At 31.5% G+C, this 27021-nt stretch overlaps 2 protein-coding genes across 2 annotated transcripts; both read left to right on the top strand.

Annotated features, from left to right (window-relative positions):
• Positions 1-1787: 1787 nt before the first annotated feature.
• On the top strand, positions 1788-13295 carry LOC145266672 (uncharacterized). The gene is made up of 7 exons (XM_080122598.1): positions 1788-2085; positions 7075-7181; positions 8155-8185; positions 9736-9816; positions 11577-11672; positions 12306-12365; positions 12871-13295. The coding sequence occupies exons 2-7, from the start codon at positions 7110-7112 to the stop codon at positions 13293-13295; spliced, it is 765 nt and encodes a 254-aa protein (XP_079978724.1). The 5' UTR covers positions 1788-2085; positions 7075-7109.
• A 524-nt stretch (positions 13296-13819) lies between these two features.
• Positions 13820-26750, top strand: LOC145266670 (ATP-dependent RNA helicase with zinc finger domain-like). The gene is made up of 10 exons (XM_080122596.1): positions 13820-13826; positions 15026-16366; positions 18642-18933; positions 19436-19640; positions 20507-20614; positions 22049-22551; positions 23139-23603; positions 24778-24969; positions 25391-25757; positions 26673-26750. Exons 1-10 carry the CDS (start codon positions 13820-13822, stop codon positions 26748-26750), a joined length of 3558 nt encoding a protein of 1185 aa, XP_079978722.1.
• The last annotated feature ends 271 nt before the right edge of the window (positions 26751-27021 follow it).

The following is a 27021-nucleotide window of genomic DNA, read 5'->3' as shown; positions in this document are numbered from 1 at the left end:
ATTATAGAACTTATGTGGCTTAATAGGTGCTTTTGCAGTTTAGTTAAACATTTTTCAACGCACCGACATACCAATTAGAACACCATTTAACATTTTCCGAAGATTTTACTGTGTACATTGGGGGCATGAGCGGGGGGGGGGATGTGATGTTGGGGCGCGCGCGCCCCAACATCACATCCCCCCCCCGCTCATGCCCCCAATGTACACAGTAAAATCTTCGGAAAATGTTAAATGGTGTTCTAATTGGTATGTCGGTGCGTTACTTTCTGAAAATTTGAAAATTCTATGTTCCAGGTAAAAAAAAAAAAAAAAAAAAAAAAAAAAAAACACAGATAAATTAACCCCCCCCTCCTACTCCTACTCCAACTTGGAGTGCTTTCCTTTTCTTGTTTTATTTCTTTTTCAGCTAATTTTAAATTTTCCACCCAAAAAGTGCTATAATGTATTTTTGAAAATTAGAAAATTCTATGTCCTGGAAAAAAAAAATCCCCTCACCCCCAACGTAGTTTGCTTGGTGAAGCCGTCGTTTATGCTACAGCGTGCATGCGCGTAGCATAAACGGAAGCTGCAAAATGGTGGACAGTAGTTCGTGGGTTCAGGGGTTAATACTATGCAAACGGTAAATTTGCCCCAAGTTTGACTATCAGATTCGTTGTCAGCGACCTCAATTACCTATAAAAAAACAAATTAGAGTGGTCGGCGTTTTGTAGTAGCGTATCTGGATATTTACCAACGTATTTATAACGAAGGCCACGGTACAACACTGCCTCCTAGCTTGGATAACGTGCACGACTACGTAAATAATGTTCATAAAATTTGTAGAAAATATGTTCCCGCAATAAAGTCACATTTGTTATTTTAGCGAGGATATTTTCGCACGCAAGTTTTTGAAACAGTTCGTTATATATATTAAAACAAGAGTTCGTAAGAAGAAATATTTTTTTTCTTAAAAAAAAAAAAAAAAAAAAAAATTTAGGCCGTAGCAATTTGACTGAAAGTTGGCCCTTGCACTTCGTAGGGCTGCCGTTCGCAAATATAACAAGGTGGTATCGTTTTTTTTTTTTGTTTTTTTTTTGTTACTAAAAAAAAAAAAAAAAAAAAAAAAAAAAAAAAAAAAAAAAAATCGCAAATATTTTACCTTGTTGCAAAAAGAGTTTTCACTGTAACGGTAGCACAGGGGCCAAAATGAGGACTAGAGGACAACGGATGAAGAAAATATAATTTTTATTTTCCACGTGGTCGCACCGCCGCACCGCATTCGCAGTTTACAATTCTTCAACGTGAAAACTGAAATAAAATAAATGCAAAGAGTAGAGAAGAATACCTAATAACAATGTCCAGTAAATTTGAGAAATGATTTGAATGAAATTCTTCGTTTCCTCATCTCTTTTATGCCTCAAGTTGACCCACACGCACAAGGATGTTTTCTAAAAGCGCGCCATTCTAGAGTCTATGCGTGAAACGGTGTTTACGGTGATTTTTCCCTTACGTAGATTTAGGCCGCGAAAAACTACTCGATCATTTTTTTTATTGTCATTTTTGGAATATTATATTTCTGTTTCGTCACAAGATTTTTCTTTATTTTTGTTTTTTCCTAACATTAAAACTAACCTTGTGTTTAATACTGGCCTTTTGTGAAAGCAATTAAATAGGAACTATAATTTAAAAAATTCATTAAGAGAAATCAAAGCACGACGGAAGGAGTAATTGTATTCAATTACTCCTTCCTTTGTGCTTCGATTTCTCTTAATGAATTGATAATGGGAAAGTGGCGGGGGGGGTAGTTGGCGTCGCAAGCAGGAAAAAGGGTGCTGGCAGGCGTCACAGGCAGCAGCAGCAGCTATAAGGGGTCTTAAAAAAAAAGCAAAAAAAAAAAAAGGGAAGGGACAGGTCCTCTATTTATCAATGAACCCCACCACCACGCTCTAGCAGGCGTGGTCTTCGTTAAGAAGGGCACGCCTCGAGATACACTTTTCCCATAAATTAAACCACATTGACCGCTTTCACACATTCGTTGTAAAACTTCCTTCCGCGAAATAACCAAGATAGACTCGTCTTTTTATTCTTTCGTCTAATTCTTCTCATGTGAGTATATATTTTTAACCCCCCCTTTTTGTTTTATACTGTTTTGTTACCTTTAAGTTCTCGGCATTGCTTGGGGTATTTTAACTCTTCTTTTCCTTTTTGCAATTCTTTTTTAAATATGAATTTTTGAAAACGAAATTTAATTATCTTTTTTTTCATTAGATTATAAATTGAATGAAATTGTTGGAATTAATACTTTGTTAATGAATATTGATTTAATTTTTATTTATAGAATTATTGGATAAAAACACTTTGTCTGGGGTTTGTATTACTGTACACATAGATTCAAATAGCGGAGATGGGTCTAAAAATCGAGCCTTTCAGTTTCTGAAAAGTTAGATCGCATAACTAACATAACCTCCTCTGTGTGTGCGGATTTTCAGCCCCCCCCCTTCTTCCTGTTATTATTTTTCCGTATTTTTTATTTATCCATTTTTGAACGATTCTCGGGAATCGCTCAAAAATGAACCAGAAATGAGAATGGCGCTATTTTTTTTTACCCCCCCCCCCCGCATCTCTTTCTCTCTCGCAGACACGCACGTGCGCACACGCAAAACAAAGTTCAAAGAATTTTTGAGCAATTATTATTATAGAATAACTGAAAAAGTGGTAAAAAAACAATTGTATTAAAAAAATATATCAAAATATAATTTTAATGTGTTAATATAATTTTTTTCAATGAGTGATTCATAACTGAAAATAAAATAATAAATGTGATAAAAACACAAAACATAGATTGTTTTTAGAATTATTTTTTTAACGGTAAGGTTGTATAAAAATATAATTTAAAAATCATCAAGCATTTATAGAGGTTTAATAATAATCTTTTTTTAGTACAGAAAGATTGTATAAAAATTATCAAAATATAATTTAGAAAAAGAATTTTCTCTGGCTAACAAGCGACATCTTGAAACTAAAATCTACATATTCGCCTCATGTTGACATGCAGAAGTGCCGAAAATTGTTTTATTAAAATTATATTTTCTTACGCAAACTTTTCAATATTAATACAATTATATTTTTATACATTTTTATGCAATAAATGTTTTGGTTTTCAAATATTTTTGTGTTTGGAAAAAAAATCTTGTTTGTGATTTAACCAAGAAATATCCCTCGCCCGAATACTTTTTTTTATACTAAAACACCAAGAGTAGTTCTTCTTCTCGATGAATTTTTTTTCGTAACTATTTTCGACATGATTATTGTTTTTGCTTGAAACGAAATTAAAAAGAAATGTGACCGCCATGTGGAACTTCAACAATTGCTCATAAATAAAAACTGAAACAAAAATGCAGTTGATAATTATTACCAATTGAGCGAAAATTTATTGTTCAACCAAACAAAATATTTTTTCTTATTAATTTTTCAATTTTTGGGCGATTAATGAGGTTCCACGAGGCGGCCTAATGTTAGCCATTTTTTTTTTCTTTAACCACTTTTCATACCACTGAGTATTGTAAAACAAACCGATTTGTGTTTATATTTCTTTGATTTTCACCCCTTTTTGTTCTGTTGAAAATCTATATGAGAAAGCTATTTATAATGGTAATTTTTATGGAGAATTGGGTTGGAAATTGTTAAACAAACTGTTTTAATAGGTACCCCAAAAGAAAAATTTATATCTGAAAGTGGTAATCTTGACATGTCCCGTCGTTAGAAAAATAGAAGGCCGAATAGTTTTATGTATGAACGGAACTGACTTATTTGAAGCATTTAATTAAGTAGTGTGCTTGTTTTATATTTCGTTTTACCTATAATCGATTTCCATTTTTATATAAAGGTCTACCCTGCCTTCCATTTTATTTCTGACGATGTGGATATGAATTAAAAAACATTTTTATTTTTTTCAGTTGATTTTTCACAATTTTATATTTGTTCTGGTCAAATTCTTGGCCGTTCTGCATGCTCTATATCTGCTAGAATGTAAGGATTTTTTTTCTTTTACTGTAACAGAACAAATAATAGGTGGAAAAATGCAACAAATAAATGTTACCAAAGACAAAATAAACTTATCCAGATAAAGAAATTTATTTGGTTTTATTAATTTAATTTTTTTTTTAATTTAAAATAAAACTATTGTCCACTCTTAAGTTAGAGCAAAAAAAAAAAAAAAAAAAAAAATTGTTGTCCATAAGGTTTGTAACGAGAAACAGTTAATCGCTAAAAATCGAAAATTAAACAAAATACTGACAAAAGATTACATTTTTGCATGTTTGGTAACATTTATTGTAATACTTTTAATTTTCGATTTTTGAGCGATTATTAGTGGTCCTCGTGTAGGTTATGGAGTGGACATACATATTTTTTTCTAACTTAAGCGTGAACACTAGGTTTGTTTTGAACAAAACCAAAGAAATAAAACGCCTTCAAACAAATATTATAGACAGGGGTAATAGTGACTCGACTTGCCTTTAATTACATTTATTTTTTGCACTTTTGTTTGTTTGTTATTTAAGACACTCTGATTAAATATTAAACTAAGGGAAACTACGATATGAAATTCATTTAGGTACAACAAAGGTCCAATTAAAACCTTAATCTCAACGGTCCAGACTAGCGCTTTGGGGGGGGGGGGGTCGTTAGTGTAAGGGAGATAACTAGCATTGACTAAGAAAATAAGACTCAATTTAGGATGTTGCGATAATCAATCGAACAATAAGTATTATGATAAATAAAAATGGAAACTTTTAAAAAGTTGTAAGCAGATTTAATATTTTTTTATTTTGCCAGAAATGCTAGTTTTATAATCCGATAAAACAATATTTAATTAAAGTAATGACATTTTATTTTTATACTTATTTGTAAGTGATAAAACCAGCTATTAAGAAAATGCATAGATAACATTTTTGTATTTGCAAGACATATTTTCACTTGAGTCACTTCCAAATATTGGAGAATCCATAGCTTAGTACTGGAAATTGAAATTGAAATGTACTGGAAATTGAAAACCGTAAAAAATATGTAAAACGGCAGACAACACTAAGCATGTGAAAGGTTAGGTTAGGGTTAAAAATATTAGTCTCTACAAATGATTTCTCAAAAAATTATGGTTCTAGTTTATGATTGTCCAAAAAAGAAAAACTACTCCACTGCCAGAAAAAGTCGACTTTCGTAAAAAAATGTACACTTGCCCCCAAATATATTTTAATTGAGTATATAGCAATATGTGATACTAGATTTTTTTTGTCCTTTAAAAGTATTCAAAAATTATAGTCTGTTGATTTAGAATGTGTGCTTTATTAATCCCTAACTGTGCATCAAACGGGTTAATTCGCTGTACTGTATCATAGAAAAAAGTCCTTACAAAATGCCAGCTAGATCTCCAACACATGCCACAGTTTTAACCCCCTGTATGTAACACGCTGTAACTGTAATTTAATTTAATATCTAATTTTTTTACCATTTAAAAAAAACTTCAAATAAACTGTTAATATTTCAAAAAAAAAAAAAATTACTGCATACAAAAATAATGAAGATGTGAGAGAACATGTGTTTACATTATTGACACTGTAAAACGTTTTGGAAGCTGTAGACGTACCCATGTTTTAAAAATCTAGCAAAAATCAAGTCATATTTTTCCTGAAATTTTCCATATTTATTCATTTGTAAATAAACTTAGATAAAAGTAGGTTTTGTCTAATATATTAGAGGAAATATTATTTTATGTGTTCTACCCCCCCCCCATATTTCATGTCATGAAAACTAAACAAAATAAATGTAGGTCAATAAAAATTTCAACATTTTTCTTAAAGCTGAAAAGATCAAATAATAAAGATTTTATATATATATATATATATATATATATATATATATATATATAAATCCCGTTATTTTATTCATTTACCTTTAAATTGTAAATAAAATTGGTCATAAAATCAATATTATGTTAAAAAAATAAACACTTTTCTTTATTTTTTTCTAGAATATAATTTGAATAACAAAAAAAAACAACATAATTCTAAAGTAATTCTTTTTTAAAAAGTTTTAAATGATATTAAATTCAAATATTTACATGATATGAAGTTTAAACAAAGATTTTTTTATATAACAAGTTTTCAATAATAAAAAAACTATAATTTATATAATTAAAATTGCAAATGCAAAATCTACGAAAAAATTTTTTTTAATATAAAATGAAAGAGGGTGATTTTTTTTTTTTTTGCTCCTTTTTCTAATGCCCATCCATAGAAATTGACCCAGAAAATAGCCGTGTGTAAAACGCTGACCTTTTACATACGGCTTTGGAGGTGCCTTTAGATCTGCCCGATAGTTTCTGAGAAAACTTTTAGAATAAATATAATATTGTAATAATTAATCCCCAACTGCGCATTAATAAAATTTTATGTGAATTTTAAACTTTCTATTATAACTGTTTAGTGAAAGAGAAACGACACTCATGGAAATGTGGAGTGGGGGTGGGAATAACTAGCATCAATTAAGTAAAAATATAAACATTTTGTAAAGAATTAAGAATATTAAAAGAATTCCTCAAACAGGGAAACAATTCTAGGAAAAAAATAAGGCCTTGTCTCCACAAGAGCTGCATGAAGCTAGTCCCAGAAATTGTTGAGGCAATTTATGAAAGAGGGAAAAATTAAAAACAAAAACAAAGAAAACACTAAAAACTGAAATAAATTAGCGATCCTAATTATTAGGAATTTAAATAACCAAAATGAATACACCTATACCTGAACAATGATTTCCAGAAATGTCCTTTTTGTAAACTGATTTGGCAACTTCAGGGAGTAATATTGTCTTTTGTAGAGATTAGGTCTTTTTTACTTAAAATTGTTTCATTGTTCGATGCATTATAGCGTCTTAAATTATCTCATGCAAAATATGCTTATTTTTGTTTAGTCTAATTATCTCCCTCTAGAAAATCCATAAGCGTCATGTTTTTTTTTATTTTTCTTTCAAAACAAATTAAACAATTTTTTTTTTTTTTTTTTTTTTTAAATTGCAAAAAAATCTTTTCCTTTTTTTATTCAGACTCTTTTTGTAAAGAAGAAATTACATCAGCTATTATGAAGCTTGGTTTAGCGCGAGTATATGGTTCTTCTGATGAAGAAACACCTGAACTCCCAAGACAGCAAAAGGTAAGTAATATATATATTGTGAAAGCTTTTTAACCTTGAAAATTATATTGAAAAATTTTTTTTATAAAAATTTCATTTTAGTTCTTATTTGGAAAATTTGTCATGTCATTTGATCTGCAATCACAGAACCAACCTACTTTCTCAAACAAACAATAGTCATAAGTTTTCAAGGATCATCAGTTGTTTACCATGAAATGCTGTTTCAGGGAATATATATACACATTAGTGTCTATAGGTATAAAAAATGATTAATATTTATTTGAAAAAAAATAAAGCCCCTTTTAAGAAATTGAAATTGTACTCTGTTTGGGGAATTAAGAAAAAGCAGTTAACTTTAGAACAGGTGCAACATTTTCACTTCCGGTTGTCAAATGCTTTCGTAACTATATACTTTGTTCGCTGCCTACATTGTATTCATAAACACTTTATTTCCTGGAGGAAAGATACTAGCCTATAGCGTCAAGGATGTTTTTATGGCAGTTTAAATTTCCTGACTAGCAGTAAAGTGTCCAATTTATTCCAAACTCCCTGTACAAACTGCATTCTCACAGAAGAGATGTTATTAGTTTTACTCTATTCTTTTTATGTTCATGAAATGTTCTAGGCTGAGCTTCAATCTTAACAGCAAAAACTTTTTTTCATCCACCACTGCAAAGAATTTTCCCTTTTACTTGTGCCTAACATCAAATTGAATTTTCATGAACAGAATTTTCTTCCCAAGAGTTTTCATCTATGGAGCACATTGCTGCAGGGTTGCTTCCCTCCTTGCTAACACATGTTCAAATCCAATGTCAATAGATACTTGCTATAACTCGTCCTCATAAGCCATCAAATTTTAATTCATTATTGTCAAACTTATGTTCATGATTTAACTCATTTGGCCATCGTATTAGCTTTTATCCATGAGTGGCTTCCAGCCTTGATAAGTGATGACTCATTAATAAATACAACACATTTTTCACTCTCTTTGTAGGTTTCCACTGAAACGTCAGAGCAATCAAACGGTAAATATATTTTCTGGAATGTTCATTCTTTTCCCAGTATTCCACTGAAAAGAATCCAATTGGATTTTAACCCGACATAGCCAATTCCATATTCCAAGTTATTTACATATTTTTCATGTTTTTTATTACCTATTAGTGTTGCCCGGGAATATTTATAATTTAATTTTTTGCATTGTCTGTAAAAATTAAAGTTTATTGTTAATTTAAAATCTTTCTGCTATCTTATGAAATAGTGAAAGTGCAGTCATATATTTGTCTGTCTCTCTCTGATTTTTTTTTTTTTTTGACTCTTTCTTACTTTCTTTGAATTTATTTTAGTTCTCCTCCCACTCTCTCAATCTTTGATCTTTTTATAATAAACCAATTGTACCTACCCGATGTTGCCCGGGATATAGTGAAATCATCTTAGTTTTTAAATTTTGTTTGTACTTTTAAACTTATACAAGAAATAGAATTTTAATTGACAAGTTTTTTGTTTGTTTTAGGGGTGGTATAATTATTTTTATTTTAATTTAAAAAAAAAAAAAAATTTTTAAATTGTAGCCAATAACATGGTACAATGAGAAAATATGAAAATTAGTTGGACAGAATCAGTTTGATATGTCAACTTAAATGCTACTTAAGTCCAACTTTCAAAAGTTTGTACATAACACAAATGTAATTTAGATGTCTTTAACTTGTACAAAAAATAAATACAATTTTAGTTGTAATGGACAGATTTTATATTCTTCCTAAAAATGACTTATTTCTCTTGAGTTTTGTTTCAGGGGGGGGGGGTATATATTATTTTCGCATGTATTTTTAATTAAATTGCAGTGAAGTGTGTTATTATAGTGTAAATAACTGGTAAAACAATAAAACATGAAAATTATCTCAACAGAATATCTGTTTGATATGTCAGCTTAAATGCTACTTAAGTCCAACATTTAAAATCTTGCAAAATAACTGCATATGATTACACTAAATGTGAAATTCATCAGCATTTGTTTCCATTAGTCTTTTTCTATATACTTTAACACAAACTGCATGCGAAAATATTTAGTTCTGAGATTGAGTTATATTTTTTAAAAATCGATTTTAATTGGTCTCATTAGCCATAATTTATAATTAAATGAAAATATCCATCTCCCTCTGTTAGTGGTCTATGTATTTCTCTCTCACCAGTTACTTTGCATTTTACGCTTGTTCAACCATTTTCGCATGATTCAATGAGCATTTAGAGAAAGAGTGACGTATAAACATTATGCACCACAAACACATATGTAAATTAGATGTCATTAAAGAGGCACTCCAGATTGGGACAAAAATAAAAATTGCCACAGTCTAGAATGATTTCTTAATCATTGACAGGACTAAAGATAAAGTATAGTATCAAAACAGGTACTACACTTTAACATTAATTTTATTTGAAGTGTAAGAAAAAATGATTGCAAAGTTAGCAAATATTCAGACACCAGTTTTTATTTAAATATTCAAAGCAGACAACTTTTCTTTAATTTCAAATGCTTGCAATTGATTAATTTTTTGCTTTTCATTTCTTAAAAACTTAGATTCATCGGACCCTGATTCCAGCAAAACCGTGGCAGTGCCTAACAAGGCAGAGAAAAAACTAAAGAAATCCAAATCCTCAGGTACGTTTTACAATTACATAATTTTTAAATTCCTTTCTTTTAAACAAAACAAGGTCTTGTGTAGATTGGTGATCTTTTCAATTATGACCAATTCAAACAATTTAATTAAAAAAAAAAAAAGGCAAAAATTTAATTTATTTAAAAATAAAAATAAATATTTTTATCTTTGAGGAGGGAAGAAAACAATATTTTATTTCTAGTCTTTAAGCTAAACAACAATTTTTGAAAATAATTTTTTCATTTAGTGAAAAATATAATCTTTTTGAAAAAGAAAAAATATTTTTATAAAACATGTTTTCTTTTTATTTTGGGTGGGCTAGAAAGCAAAATTGATTTTATTTTTTAAAATAAATTTCAACTTTTAAGGGTGGGGGCAAAATAAATAAAAATAATTGATAAACTTGAAGTTTGTGAGAGATGAGATTTTTTAAAAAATATGCAGTAGTTCAAAAATAGTATTTCTGCTGAATTTATTGGTTATAGTATTATGAAATAAAACATTATGAAATAATAAAACATTATGAAATAATAAAACATTATGAAATAATTATAGTATTATGAAGTAATAATACATTATAAAATGGAAAAATCGGTTTGTAAAGTTTTTAGTAGCTTTTTATAAAAATGATTTACATTAAAATATGTTTATAAAAATATTTATTTCAAAATATAATTGCTTTCACAACACAGAAAAACAAAAAACAAAACCATGAGAACATTCTAAAGTCTTAAAGTACAGTATATATATATATATATTTCTTTTTACTTACATAATAATTGTACTTTATTTCCCAAATAAACCCAGATTCTATTTTTTTGGAGGGCGATTACATGTAAGTAGTGTAAGTAACATTCTCCAAATAACATTCTCCAGAGCTTTATTATTTATTAACAAATAAAATAATTTGAGGACAGTGGAGGGGGGGGGGGGGTCCTCTTAAATATTGACACACATAAAAATCACTCCCTTCTGATAGCAGGCATAAAACAAAAACTTTCTGAAAGAATCAATAATTGACACATATGCAAATGAAAAGTCAATAAGGCCACCTCCAATCACAAGTAAACAAATAACAAGTAAGCCATTTAACGTTTTCAAATTTATTTCAATATTTTTTCGTTATAGAAGCAACCAGAAAACTTATCCATTGGTTGGATTTTTGGGGGGAGGGGTCAATTTCTTTTAAATAAATAAAAAAAAAAAAAAAAATTGTGCATTAAATAGAAATGTAACACAATTTTTAAAAATATTACACATCCAATGTTGAATATTTTTATTTGATGGCACAGGGAAATTCTTTTAGGAGATTGTTAATTAATGCCAGTGTTGTTGCATATCTAATCGTATTAATCCACCAAACTGCATATTATTACACAAGTCTCTCAACAAACATGGATTTGAAACTCCTAATGACAAATAATTTCTAGCCTTTGGCTTAGCAATAAATGCAAACCTTAAAAAACACCAAACAGATTTTTGGATTGATGAAAGTTATTGGTTATATTTTTAATTTTCGATTTTTCACCTGTAAAACATAACATGTAATCTTCAAACTAAGTAAAGAAGCGTCTGTCATGTTTTCTTCTCACAAGACTCCAAGACAATCTTGAGAAAAATTATGTATAATGAAAATTTTTTTAAAGATTACATGTTGCAAGAAACATTTCAAGTTAAAACTTGTTTAATATTACGCATGAAATCTGAAGAATAATATGTGACTGAGTTAGCATAATTGAGGTTTTTATATTTTATTTGTTAGAAACCGACACGGATTCATCGGACTTGAGTGATTCTGATGAGATCTCAACAGTGCCAAACAAGACAGTGGAAAAACTAATTGAAATCAAATCCTCAGGTATGTTTACAATTTCACCATTTTTAAATTCTTTACTTTTATGAAAAAATAAGATTTAAATTATGACAAATTCCCAAAATAATGTAATTTTTTTTTTTTTAGGGTGTGGAGGAAAGAAACTAAATATATTTCTTTATATTGGGGAAAATGGTAAAGGAGAAAAGGAAAGCATTTTTTTTTGTTTGTTTAAATTATATATAATTTTATTCAAACAATATGGCGAAAACGTTCTCTTTAAAAAAATGTGATAGTTTTTTAATGTTATAAAGAAATCAAAGAATAGTTGTGACACGATGGCTCATGTTTACATCTAGTATTTGATTTACCTCCTTGTCACATTAAACACAATGTCAGATGTGGGCGTGAAAAGCCAGCATACTGAAATTAATGCCTAAAACAAAAAATGCCTGAGCTCCAGTGGTATTCCTAGCAGGGGGTGCATTAGATAAACTAACCCCGTTCTCTGTTAGAAAAGTTACTAACCTGCATGTGCATTGACACATGGAACAACAACAACCCTCATGAGTGGAAGTTCTGTTCCCAATTAGGGAGAGAGTATTTCATTTTTATTTTAAAAGCTATGTTGCTTTATTTTTTGAAAATCTTTCCAATGAATTTTATAATTCTTTCCAGAAATTGCCAGAGATTCAAATGCTTCCAAACAGAAAAAGAAACCAAACAAGAAATCTGCAGGTATGTTGTCATAGATGACATTTAAAGAATCAAGTGTAAATCTCTCCAAAAATCTGGCGTATATAACTTGGTAATGATATGCTTTTCAAGTTCAGTGTAGATGTATGTTTAGATGTGCTTAATAAGTGAGGTTTAACTCCAGGTTCATCTGTTACTTTTTGGTTGAGATCAATTATGAAAGACTGATTGCTGCCAAAATGACTTTCCTTATTTGTCTGTAATTTCTTTTTTTTCTTTGTCTTGCTATTTCTTCTCTCATCCTTTGTGTTGTTTTGGCTCACATCAAAATTCATACTAGCTAACTTAATAACGTTACATATCAGAAGCACCATATCGAATTTTTTTCTTTTTGTACTGTCTCCCCTTAAGAGAGACACTCCCCCTTCACAGATAAGAATAACCCCCCCCTCTCTCTCCAGGTTGGAAAATAATCTCGATTTTGTTTTTATCATATGTTACTTGCATCCCACTTCATGTTTTAAAAATTTGTTTTTATTTTTCACAGTTAAAAATAAATCTCAAGCAAAGATTAACTCCAACGACCTCAAACTTGCGAAAGAGTTGAGCTGCATAAGTTTTCCACTCGATGCGGATTATGATTTCCATCTCGTATGCACTCGGTGCCTCGTTAAAGAGAAAGAAGGTGTCAATGCTTTCTGTCTCAAAAAGACGTGCCCAACCTGTGCACGGGATAAGCTTGCGATTAAAAAGAAATCTAAAAACAGCTGGTTATCGGTTCGCAATCGCCCACTATTTTGCAGCATCTATGAAATGTGCTCAGACTTTAAACGCTGTGTCCCCTGTAAACAAAAACCATGTACTTTTGCTCACGGGGAAGGAGAACATCGGCTATGGACATACGAACTCCAAAAAAAATTCAAATTGGATACGTTCATAAAAGTACTGCGGAAAAATAATGTTGGGAAGTAAATGTGCTTTTCTACTTCCATAGGGTCCATGAATTCTAATTGTTTTAAAACGTGGCATAAATCTATTATATAAAGGACGAATGTCTGTCTAAAATCCAAAAAATAATTACAAGTAAAACTAGAATTTATTGAATTATCGAATTTTATCATGTTTTAATGTGAAAGTGTTGTGCAGCTAATTCAGTATGACAAACAAGAGAGATAACTCTCAACTTCAATTTACTTAATGGTCTGCCATTGTTAATGCATTTCACAATTGTGGCTAATGTTTCCTTTAAAATACATCTACCATATCTTTTAATGGATCATTTTTGTAATTTTTGAAATGTAATAAAGTTATAACCAAAGATTTATACTGTATTTGTCAAAATAGCTTAATTGACTGTCAACAATCATAAACCCAGACCATATTGGTACATAATGTTTCTTTACCATAAACTTACCATATGCACAGTCATTAAAGAAAAAGTATCTTTGTTAAAAATGTCAATTTAAAAAATTTTAACTCTGAACCTCAAAAACAACATGTTGAGTAATTCACATCTATAATTTATATTTTATGTCTTTTCCTCCATAAATCGAATAAGAACTGTTTTCTTATTAGATATTAAAAGGGTGTATTTTTTTTTCTCCTTATATCCTGGAAATCTTAACATAAATTTCCCAAGTAGGCATAAAAATCCAATTCATGGATCCCAAAATAAATCACTAAATAAAATAGCAATCGGTATAACCATAGATAGTTTTGCAATTTTTTGTTTGGGCTAGTGCTTTCATCTCAGATATTATTCTTGCAATATTTCAGCCAATCTAACTTCCAACCATCAGGTTTAATAACATCATTATATATAAATAAACTTTATTTTGACACAATTAAAAAAAAAATAATAAATAAGAACAAATTGATAAAAGCAACAAATATACATAACATTCAATTACACAATATTTTTGCTTCTACCAAAATTGCACACTAAAACAATGAACCCCCCCCCCCACCAAAAAAAACTCCTGAAGACTATCATCTGGAAACTTGCTTGCCGAGTTGAGACAACGATTAAGAAAATAGCGAAAAGAGGAAATTTTGTCATTTAGAATCGGACGTGTATTTATAATACTTTGCTTTTTTTTTTTCCATTACTATGGTTCAATATAAACTATGAAAGTCTCACCTGAAATGTAGGATATTTTGTTGGACTTTAAATGTTTTTCTTTTATGGTTTTTTAATGATAGATTATCCTCAGCTGACTTAGAGAGGTACATATCTTATATGCAGGAGTTACTTCTCTTACTGTCCTAGATGTGTGTGTGTATTTATGTATATCCATTAATTAGTAAACTACACATCTAATAAACATAATGTTTAAGACCCCTAAAATTCATGGTAGAAATGTCTGCTAATGTGTTCAGTCATAACCAGTTCCAAGTTATCTAGAGGTGGAAGGTTCGATTCTCAATGCACGTGATACTAAGAATACAATTACAAATTAAGATTTCTACTTGGTCATGGCTGATGGAATGAGAATAAGTTACCCCTGTGGATTAACTAAAAAGTTGCCTTCAAAATTGCATACAGATTTACAAGTTGAATAAACGATTCCAGAGTTTGACAAGACATACCTTAAGTCGGGTTACATTGTCTAAAACAAGAATAACATTTAAGATGAAAACTGTTGCTTGAATACAAATAATATAAATGAAAATATCTAATTTTTTCTTGGTTTTAATTTCAGTGACAAGTCAGGAGTTACTGGAGGTGAAGTCGAAAACAACATACATTCCTGGTCTGACAAATTCAACCACTTTGAAATGTCTTCCAGACAGATGTGTTGAAAACTCAGCTTCGAGCAGCACCCATCTGACCGATAGAGCAATTGATGTAATTGGACGCAAACCTATCGTGCAAGCATCTCTTGACTCTGCAGCTATAACTAAGTTGGATGGTTTACCACCCCTTCCCGACTTGGTTATGGAAGCCATGAAAAGTGAATCCTCCAAACTTGAACTCTGCAACAGTAATTCTGCTACTTTACAAGAATGTGCATCATTGGATCTATCCCTAAAACCCGTCTCTGTTGAATATTGGCCGATAACAAATGAAAACCCACTTCAGAAGACCCATGATTTTCGGATGTTTTGTGCCGAATGTTTTCCTCACACTTTCTTGACAACCTCACCCCATGAAAACTGCTTAAAAAACATTTTAGCTTTTGCCGAAAAGGGGACTTCTCATTGGTTGGAAGTCAGAGAACGAAAAAAGTTAGCTACTTTTAATAGGTACTACACTCTCTGTAGATCTCTAACAGAAAAGCGCAGCCTGTGCACATCTGGCCAGAAACATTGTTCGTTTGCTCACAATACCATTGAGCTTCTTTTATGGAATGCTGACAAGGAAGAAAAATTTGATTTAACAAAATTTTTTTATTCTGAGTTTAGTGAGAAACATCGTTTACTTAATTTCACCGCAAAATATGGGACGTCCTTTTCATTCATCTGTGGTGCTTGCTTTGAATCTTCACGGCTGATCGTACACCAAGATAAAAGTGGAGTCGTCTGTGAAGGTTTAGAGGCCCACTGCTGGAGTTCCCACAAGACTCTTTTTTATGCTGCAGAGAAAACAATAATTAATAAAGTCCATAGGCTGTGTCTTTATAGAAAATGCTTCGATAAAAATTGTAAGCGAACGTGTTCTCTGGCACACAGCACTGTCGAAAGAGAAGTGTGGATTCTGTTGACTGTGGCAAACATCACAGAAGAAAAGTTCGTTGAGGAAATGAAATTTTACTCGCGTTGCTTTGTGGGGAAAAAAGGGAGATGTCCGTATGAACTTTTGCCATTATGCGAAAGATGTTTCGTAAAGTATCCAAACATACCGGACAAAGAATGCAATTACTGGAGGAAGAGTTACTCCAAGATATATATAACGATCCCAGGGTTAAAACGGGTTCGTAGTTTACCATCTACGAACCCCCAAAAATTTCAAATTGATCACGAATGCAAATCTGAAAACAATTGTATTTCTGCACATTCTCAAGAGGAGTACGATGTGTGGAAATGGATGCTCATTAATAAGAGTAAGTATTTGTTTTGAGGCAATTTTAGTTTGCCAGTGCAAATGTGACCCAAGGCTGATAATTGAATGATTGTATTGCAAAAAAAAATTTGTAATAAAAATGAAAAATGTTAAATTCTAATATTATACGAATCCCATGAATCATATTGTCTGTTCAATTTTTAGGTGAGGGCTAAATATTTTGTACTGGCAAACTAAAAAGGAGCCTTTGCTTTTTGTCTTTTTTGTGCCCAATTCTACTCTCAGACCATGTAATTAAAATGTCCACATTATAAATGCGTGACTTTTACACAGTACAGCTTGTTCAATTTTTAGGTGAGGGCTAAGAATTTGTAAACTAAAGGAACGCTTTAGTTTTTGTCTCTTATCCCATACATATAGCACTTTTTGATTAGAAGGACGAATTATATTTGTTCAACAAAAAAAAAACTTACACTAAAAATCTGAGGAAGTCTACAAATATGTTGTATTAATATAATTAATCCGGGTGAACACCAGTTTTACAGAGATTTTGCTTCTTGTCCAAAATTCCTTCTATATTTAAAACAAAAAAAGTCTGTGATGTACATACTCCTCCTGACTGAACGAAAACATATTCCAAAAATCACATAAATTGATCAAGTATATTTATTTTTAAATAAGAAAATCAAATTTTATGAGTATTTGAGACGTGACTTTCTTGCTTGCCACTTTGAAAAAATGTCAAGAAACAAAAGGAGATAACTCAACAATAATTCATACTAATTTATGTTGTAATGCTTACGAATTTACATTAATTACCTAGAGAGGTTTTTCTTTATAAAAATAAAACTACCTGATTGATTTGTATTTTGGAATATATTTTCATTTTATCACAGGTACATACATATAGATTTTTCTTATCTTTTTAATATCAATAATATTCTAAACAAAAACTGCAATCTTTGTGCAAGGTGTTTGATCAAATGCATGGTCAAGCAACATCCAGAAATGCAACAGAGCATGCAGCAAAAAATTGCTTCAAAAATCTCGCATATCTATAGAATTGAAAGATGGTCTCATTCCAACATTTAAAGCAACTTTATTATCTTTGTTAAAATTTATGAAAAAGAGAAATGAGAAAAAACTGTTGATAAAAAAATAATTCCATGATTATGGACGAAGACAAAAATGGTTAGGAAGTCCTGTTTGAAGAGAAAAGACTTCATGTATGTGTACTGTACACAGGTGTTGATGTCAGTGGTAGCCTTGATAAGATTGTTTCTTTATTAAAAGTCGAACCCAGGGCTAAAGATTAAAATTTGTAAACCGCAAACTGTCTCTGCTTCAGTAGTCATCTGTAGTTACTGCTGTTAGTGAAAGGGAGTGTTGTCAATTCAATTATTGTGTTAACACATCATCTTAACTAGAACGCATTTAAGTTTCTTAAAAAAAGAAAGTCATTTTAACAAAATACTTTGTAGAATTTCACATTTCTAGCTTTATTTTCTGTTCCTCATGTATTAATGTAACAGAATTAAGTCAACTCCAGGAAATGCTGGTCAAGAAAAACTATCTAAATGATGCAACAATATAGAATTCCTGCTTTGAAAAATAAGTCTGACTGGTTAAGCTGAGTAGAAGTATTGAAAGGTAACGTGAAAGCCTTACACTAAGGATATACCAGTTCCTACAATGAATACTTGTTCATTAAGGTGACTTGAATACAGTAACCAATATTACGAAGCTACTTCAAACAAATACACCCCTTTTGTTGTAGGACACTAAATGAATAAATTGTTATAGGACACTAAATGAATAGATAAAAGTTGAGCCGATTTCTTGCACAAACATTAAAGTCAAAATGACTATTTACAATTAATTCAACTTTGCACTATGGACTTTAGACTTCTTTTGGATATGCGAATCACAAGTTAACTAATTTACATGTTGGTTTTGAAAAATTTAATATTAATAATTACTCGTTATTTCTTAATTCGGTGATCGTTTTATTCCGTGGACCAATTTGTTATAATGTTCCTTCTTTAGAGGGTCCAGCTTGATTTTCATAAATTACAATCTAATTACTTTTTCTTTCAGTACGATCACATTAATATTTATGAATTAATGATGTTTTGTTTCATGTTTACAAAGTTATAAAATGTTTATTTTAAATTAATATTCACATACAATTTACAGCTCATCAGTACAGATATACGAAACCGAGACCCGAGTAACTGGAGTCTATTGGTTTTATTATTGTGAAAGCTTGCTAGTATATAAGATATATAACTTGATCATGTTATGCTTTATTTCAGTCAAAAACCTGGAGAAAATACATTCATGTCAAGCATCCAATGAACAAGAGTTGCCCCCCCTCCTTCCTGCTGAAAAAATGTCGGAGTCCTCCTATACATGCGCCTATTGTGGTGTTTGGTACGCTAGCAAAATACAATATAACGAACACTGCACTACAAACCATCACCACTATAGGCGTGTGACGAACGATCAAGAACAACAGTGGAATTGTCGGCAACCACCTTTGTTAGAAATCTGTAAAAAACACCTTTTATATTGGAAAAAAGAAATCCAAATTGAATTATGTGAAGCGTAAGTTGTAAATTTGTTGGATGTTCACTCGTTTTTTGTTTATATTAGTTTTTTATATTTTATAAATTAGCTTCTTAGAGGTTGAGTTATTCTTGGTTTAATATCTTGGCAAAACAATACAAGTCAACCATGGACAATTAGTCACTCACAGACGAACACAGCCCGAGACACAAAACTTTCTTTGAATTCTAATTAAAAAAAAAAAAAGCTCGCTTTATTCTTCTAGATCTTTCAATATGTCTGAACTCTCATAACTTTAAAGTGTGGAAGTCATTGTGAAAGGTTGAATTGCTGAGTTCCACTTCCAAGCAAAATGACTGCCTCCATCAGTTCTTGTATAGTCATAAGGGCAGACAACTCACCGGTACTCCCTATATAAGGAGCAGATAACTCGTTCACTTCTGGCTGTTCCACATATTTGGGCATATGATTAGTTAATGATTATTGCTACAAATTTAACATTTGTTTATTTGTTTCCGTTTTATTTTTATTTTTTTTACAGACATAAGACAAAAGAATGTCTATATTCAGACACCCCAGACATTAGCAATATGTGCCCAAATGCTCATGGGCATGAAGAATTCAAGGAATGGAGAAAACGGTATAAACTGCATTTGTTAAAGCTAAATATGGGCAAAATGCCACATATGGCTTATCTTGTCAAACTGCAGAAAACCTATCAGGAGTCTCTGATACCTTTCAATGTGGTAAGAAACTTTTAAAATAACTTTTTCGTTGTACATTTTACAAGGTTGAAACTGGAAAGAACTAAAGGAAGGCGGGGGAAGAGGGAGTAGGAACTATCCTCAATGACTAATGCTGGCAAGCATACCTCTATCTATAATAAAGATTATCACATCAGAAAGAATGAACGTTTTCTTTTGCGATGTTTAAAGAAAACTTATTTTATGATAATTGTAATGAATTTTCTGGATGCTACAAGAAATAGTGTTAGGAAGGTGTTGTGGTCCCGTAAGGGTCGAGAAGACACAACTCTATTGTGGTGAAAACGAAATATATTGAGCAGAAAAGCAAATACCACAAATAGTGTGGTTGTATGTCAGTTCGATTGGCAGGTATACATGACTTGTATGCTAATGCCAAGGGACATGTTCTCCCCGCCGGTATAGTAAAAGGAAGAATTCATTTTATCAGTAGGGTGGACACCCAGCAAGAGTAGGTCTACCAGGATGAGAGTTCTTTCTTTCTTTTTTTATGTTAGTTACTGGTGGAGACCTGTAAGACTGCTAGAACAGTCTTTGTTGACAGTGTTCGAATCTCCTGACCAGCAGTAATTAGCACTTCTTACACTGATGATTGCATAAGCATGAAGCACTTGTGTCTGTAGATATAAAAATTAATATTTATTTAAAAGTATTATAGTCATATTGCACAGATTCAATCCTAATGTGGATATTAAAAAATATTAAATGCTACAACTGGGAGTTTTTTTTTTTTCCTTGTTATAAGCAATTTTTTGAGTTCTATTATATTTGTTATGGATTTTATTGCCTGCATTAGATGGGGGAAAACACAAAAATTTCATCTGTTATTTAAATATTTTTTTTATTAGATGAGAAATAATATTCCAGATGTCCAAGTTGAAGTGATTGGTGACATGACTATATTATCAGTAGAATCAAAATTCTCCTACATATGGAAAATCATGGTGACCAGTGAGGTAAGGAGCTTTGTTTGATTGCAACACAAATAATTTTGAATTTTTGGCACTTTCAATCTGTCATGCTTAAGTTTGAAGAAGATTTTCGTTTTTATTTGCCACGCTCCAGTTGTAAATAAGTTTCCTGTGTTTGGGCACATTTTTCAAGTGCATCTATTCTCATTTCTTGGCTTTCCTTCTACATTGCAATGGAAATAATTTATGGTCATGGATTTTTCAGACAAAGATTGATTATTGTTAGGATTCTTTGGACTACTGTTCTCATCTTGAGTTCTATATTAATGTTTCAGTCGATGTAACCTTCAGCCTTCTTCAGGTTCTTGGATTTTGTTAAACTGAATATTTTTGTTGAACTCAAAGATCTGCATGGAATTTCGAATGGAACCCCTTTTTTGGGGGGTTTGTAGATCCAATCCTCAGTGTGGGTGACACCCATAATGCAATTGTGAATTGGAATTTCTACCACATCATGACGGATGGAATGAGAGCATGTTAAATAAAGGGTTTGTAGTTCAAAATTCCTTGCAGATTCTAGAGTTGAACAAGATGCACCTGAAAAAGGTTGGAGGTTACATCAACCGAAACCTGGTGAAAATAATGTTGAAGATTGGAATTATAGTTTGAAGAATTCAAATATGTGGAATTAATTTGTGTTAAAATGTGAAAGAAACAAATATTTATTTGAAATGCATTTTATAAGTGCGTTTAAAATAAATATTTTTGTTTCTTTCAAATTTTAGTCTGGTGTAGGGATCTCTCTGCACAGATCTAAAACAGTTTTTGTAATACTTGTCAACCTCGTCCTTGCATGAAAACTATTTTGGAAGTTAATTTCTTAAAGCAGGTCAAATTGGACATTAGACCAAATATGATGACTAAAATAAAGAAACATAAAAAAAATACTAATAAAATATAGTATTGAACATTTGTAAAATATTTTTATCCATTTTTAATGAAAAATGTAAAAAGTAAATAATGCATAGTTGTCGCATCTTTGAAAACATTTTGATTCGTGGAAAATATTTGATAAACAAAAGGTTATGAAATATTTTATTAAATTAAAATCATCTTATTTTTATTTTTATTTTTTTCTAAGACTTTTGGCATAATACATCTTCAAAGAAGACTTATTTAGTTTTCCTTTGTTCTCTTCATTTTCTGGTGATATGAACCCTGAAATGTCAGCCCCTCCATAAGAGATCTGTCCAATCTTGTTGACATTTGTAAGCCTGAAGTTGATGTTGAAGTCCCTACACCTACTTGGTGCAATGTTTAAAAATCGTATTTTAATGTTTAAGAACAATTTTTGGTTTTTAAATTAAACTTTCATAATAAGAACGGTCAATAACATTAGATGTATACTTTCTCATTCCAACTTGTTTTGATATATTAAAATTCTATCACTAACATTCTTAACCTTCTTCTCACCAACAGACAAAGGAATTGCAAAAAGTTTCCCTTCTCGATGACAAGGATCGGTTGCATTTCATGCTGACGACTGATTTCAACAAAAGTAAATACCAGATTTTGGATGGCCATCTCTGCAAACAGAAAGGAACGATCAATCATTGGGAAGTAACAATCAGTTTCAATGCCAACATGCATGGGTCATTTAGACAACGAGTCCTTTTTGATTTTGGAGACAAGCCATTACTTTTTCAAGATCTTAAGGTTGAATTGGGAAAGCATCATGAAATACAGCAACTATTGACAACATATGAGAAGACACAATTTTTAGTGTGGACACCAGAAAACCGTGAAGTTATCCTTCTGGAAGAAGAATCAGATTTAATGAAAAAATACAAACCACCAACAAGTATCGAAAATATTCTGACCCATGAGGTGACTTCAACCAAGTTAAATAGGCACAATTATGTGCAGAAGATGCACAAATTACTTTACTTGGAAGAGTTTGCACGTCAGCAAAAGATGGCGAGGTAATTTTATTTTATGATAATTGGAGGTGTGTAGCAAGCTAGAAACAAATCTGACTGGAACAATTTTGATTTATGTACCCGTCATGGGTTGAAAATGTAGTAATCCAAATATTACTTGACTACTTTTTAAAAAATTTTTTTTATTTTTTTAAACTAAAATCAACTTTTAATCAGATCTTTAAAAAATCTGACTTTCATGAGTGGCCCAAATGGATTCAACATGTTTTAAAAATCAAGGCAGACAATGCAATTCAACTGCCTAGGTTTTTTGCTTGTTTTAATCAGCCTTGTAATATGAAACATTGCTAAAAATCATAAAATTGAATTTGCTTAGTTTAAAAATTAATCAATTCATGTGGTTTTTGGACTATGACACTTTTGTTCTGTGATGAGTACATATACCATAAAGATTTTTCTGCATTTTTGTTATTTTTATTTATTTTTATTTTTTTTTAAGTTGAATTCTGGATAAGAAGTACTTTTTTAAATGACTTTATTGTTTTACTCTTTCTCTCTCTCTCCTCAATATGTTATATATCTCTTTGTACCTGCTTTCCTCATTTCTTTTCTGATATTTTCCTCTTTAGGTACAGTTTGAGTGGATCCATGTTTGTGATGGACGTCATTCATGAAGGACCATTTTACATCCAGAGACCTGGTGAATGTTTCGCTAAGATTTGTTTACCAGAAGAACTATCCGAAGACACAGACCTCGGCCGGCTGATACTGAACAACTGCACATCTGTCTATATTGCTTTGCCCACAGCTGACAGCAAAGTCTATGAAATGGAAATATTTAAAGAGGATTCAGTACAATTCAAAGGTCAAAATCGAAATTTTATTTACCTTACCTTAACAAGGTCTTGCATGTTAGATCTTGGACTGAGTTGTAATTCCTACTGCCCTATAGAAACACAGTTTCAACTCAACCGGCGACCATTCTGTCAGATGCATTTTGCACTTGACAACATAGACATAGACCACATTAATATGCTCTTTCCTAATCCTATAATGTACCCCTTAAAGTATGAAAGGAAAGCAATCAAATACGGGTGAGTTCATTCAACTGCTTTTTTCCTCTTTTGACTTATTTAATGTTAAGACTTTTTAAAAAAAAAATTTTTTTTTACTTTTTCTAGCGTGTTGTGTTTTGCAAATTAACTCTTGACCCTATTATCTCACTCACTGGGTGCACTGGATCTATTTCAAGTTTAAATGTAATGTGAACAGACATCTTGCTTCTCAACTTCTTACAATCCTTGGTTTATGATAATCCCAAATAGTAGCCCCTTATGACTAAAGTAAAAATACACTTTGTTTGGGGTGAAAAAGAGTAAAATGAAAAGTTGTTGTTTAGCAAAAATTACATTTTACCCATTTAAAAATGAATTATTCTTAAATCGAATAAATTGTCATAAATAGAATTCTGTCAGTCTCAACTTAAACAGTTTTAAAACATTTTGCATCCTAATCCATCTAAATGTTACAATTTTAAATAAGTGAATTATCTTAAAATGAATTGTTACATGATAATTGACCATGATCATGCAATTGTTCTGTTAGTCCGAGGATAGCTCATCAATTCAATTCGAGCTTTGAAGTATCACCCGCATGTGGGACACATATGAGATTATTCAGTAGCAGAGGTACTGACTGCTCTGCTTCATTTTGTGTTCTTCAATGCAGATTCAACAACTGTAGCTCCTTTGTGGCTTGCGATACTCCAGGAGTATGTTTCTTGGGTTAGGTATTCCCATGAGTTAGAATGCAGACTGAACTGGGTTTTTTTTCACCCCCTTTTGAACAGCTCACCATAAAGGTGTCTTTGGTGTCTTGAATCTGCTATGTGGCATATATGCCAAATTGTTACATGTAGACAAATTAAAAGGTGTAATTTAAAAAAAATATATATATGATAAGTATTTGTACAGTAAGACAAACAACAAGGAGTTAAGCATCTCTGGAATTCCCACTAGGTCTTGTTAATTAATCTTTAATGGGTTTAATTTCCAGAATTAGCTCTGAATCAATAAGTTCAAAGGTTAACATTGCAAATGTAAGCCAAGCAAACTTATATAAGTTCTACCTAAATATATTCAGAAAATTAACGTGTTGATACCATTCTATTTTTGGTCTTTCATGCATTTTTTGTTTGATAATTTTTTCTTTAACTTGATATTTAAAAAATAAGAAACATTAAAAGAAACTGTTTTATTCTCTACACAGCTCTAACTTTTTAAATAAAGAACAAATGCATGCCGTGAATTACAGTGTTAACCCACAGAAGAATGACCCTGTTCCATTCATACTAAATGGTGCTTACGGCACTGGAAAAACGGAAACGCTTGCACAAACCACAATGTTGTTGCTTGACGAGCAACCAGATGCCAAGATTCTAATATGTACCCAGTGTAACAGGTAAGTTGAAAAAAATCCGTTTGAAATGATTGGAAACTTTGTACATTTTTATTGTTAATGAATTGAACTATTCATCTATGACATGGCTCACATTCTCCTACTATCAATCATTTTATTTTATGGTTATAGCATGTTATTTACAATAAAAAAAACGTAATAGCCTCAGGAGTTTTTTTCCCTTAGAAAATAAATTCTTTGTCAAATAATATTTTTACAATAAAGATAATTTTAAATGGCCTAACCCCCCCCAAAAAAAAAAATGTAAGGGAGATAGTTCATATTTTAAGTTAAGAACGACTTGTCTCCATTACATTTAGAGATTTTTTTTTCCCCGCGTTTTTATTTTTAATTTTAAAATAAAATGACATTGATTAATCCCAGATATGTATATATATATTGTTTTTCTTTTTTTTTCTTCTAGTTCTGCAGATCTTTTTATTCTTAAACACTTGGATGATTACGTGCAGCAGCGAAGCGAACCAAATATATTATTGCGTATATATTATGCTGGAAGACGGATCTCGTCAATCCCAATAGAAGTGCAGAAATATATATTAAGGTCACCCAGACAAGAGGAGTTTATCAAAATTATTAAACATCACCGTGTCGTCATCTGCACACTTGAGAACTGCTATGAGTTGATAAACCTTAATATCAAACACTTTACCCACATTTTTATTGATGAAGCCGCCCAAGAATTTGAAGCTAAGATTTTGCTTCCTCTATGTTTGTCCTCAAGCAGCACCCTTATTATCCTTTCGGGTGATCGTTACCAAATGGGCATTAAGGCAAGTAATCTGAACAACTCTCTGCATTTTGTAGACCTCATATTGTCATTATTTATAACTACTGTGCTCCTTAAAAAGGGGTTTTCATTATTTTACAATTACATTTTCTTTTTTAATATTTCAGTATTGTTTTTATCTGCGGATATATACCATTATTGTGGGTTCTACAGTTTTTGTCAAAATCCTCTTATATATAAGTTGATTTCTGCCAAATTGCTAGGGCTTACCTGATTATTTTATCGCTACTGTTTAACTGGATTTTATTTCTTCCCTGCTCTTGCTTTATCTTGCCATTTTCTTTTTTCTCTTTTTGTCGATCTGCATTTCTATACACCATATTGTCTTTATTTCTAACTACTGTGAGTCTTTAAACCATGAACAAAAAAGTATTTTGAGGCATTAATTCCAATCTGGCCTTTCTCTAAGTTACCATAATGGATTCAAGTGGTCCTGATATTGTGCCTAGACAACTGAATGCAGAGTCTCTCTTAGATCTGTGGTAGTGTGCTGGGAAGCATCCATTTGGTATTGTGTTCCACAGATGGGTAGTTTTTGAAAATTTGGTTCATGGACGTTTAGTTTGGGGCAGAGAAGCAAAATTCCTTACAGCGGTTGTATCTAGACAAATTTTTGTTAATGTTTTACTGGGAAGAACCATGGATTGGAACTTCGAGCATCTACCATGAAAATAGTGATAGAGATTAGCAACCTCTGTCTTGTGAGAAAGAGTCTGTTGGCAAGAGAAACGGACATCTTCCACTAGACTTTGATTTTGTAAACCTGTGTTATTTTTTTCACTGGTAAGTAGAGGTCATTTCAAAACAAAGGACAAGAAGGACAACTCGGCTTGTTGTATAATAAAAACAAGATAATTATTCAGTGTTAGTTACAATTGTTGACCGTTTCTGACTCCAGATACTCTGGGCGACCAACCCTAAGTCTGAGGGGGCCTGTCTCTTCACAGTGTGGGCTCAGTGGTTTGGAGCAGAGTGAGATCCAAGTGAAATGTGTTTTCTCTCAGGTCTGGGTCTTCTGACAGTCGGGCAGAGGATGTCCTCGAGGCTATTGTTGCCTTATATTCAGAACCAGGTTGTCTTAGCCCCGCCCATGATCAACAGAACTTTATTCCACTATTCTCCATAAACCATCTCAAAAAGGATTGTTCTTAAGCTTCAAGGAACTTTTTCGCTTTCTTCTCTCTCAATCCATACCTCTCATCCTCACTAAAATGGGAAGGCCCCAGTGCGTTCACCCTCACTCCCGT

The sequence above is a fragment of the Euprymna scolopes genome, chromosome 41 (genome assembly GCF_053919585.1).
Source record: "Euprymna scolopes isolate OS-2025 chromosome 41, ASM5391958v1, whole genome shotgun sequence".
In the NCBI taxonomy this organism is placed as follows: domain Eukaryota; kingdom Metazoa; phylum Mollusca; class Cephalopoda; order Sepiida; family Sepiolidae; genus Euprymna; species Euprymna scolopes.
This window is presented reverse-complemented; position numbering and strand designations above follow the sequence as displayed.

Excerpts from the sequence above, each read along its gene's own strand:
- LOC145266672 (XM_080122598.1), top strand. The coding sequence starts at position 7,110 with ATGAAGCTTGGTTTAGCGCGAGTATATGGTTCTTCTGATGAAGAAACA. Across the intron at positions 7,182-8,154 it reads AACTCCCAAGACAGCAAAAG|GTTTCCACTGAAACGTCAGA; the intron begins GTAAGTAATATA and ends CTCTCTTTGTAG. Across the intron at positions 9,817-11,576 it reads AAAGAAATCCAAATCCTCAG|AAACCGACACGGATTCATCG; the intron begins GTACGTTTTACA and ends TTTATTTGTTAG.
- LOC145266670 (XM_080122596.1), top strand. Across the intron at positions 23,604-24,777 it reads AGGAAAGCAATCAAATACGG|CTCTAACTTTTTAAATAAAG; the intron begins GTGAGTTCATTC and ends TTCTCTACACAG. Across the intron at positions 24,970-25,390 it reads ATATGTACCCAGTGTAACAG|TTCTGCAGATCTTTTTATTC; the intron begins GTAAGTTGAAAA and ends TTTTTCTTCTAG.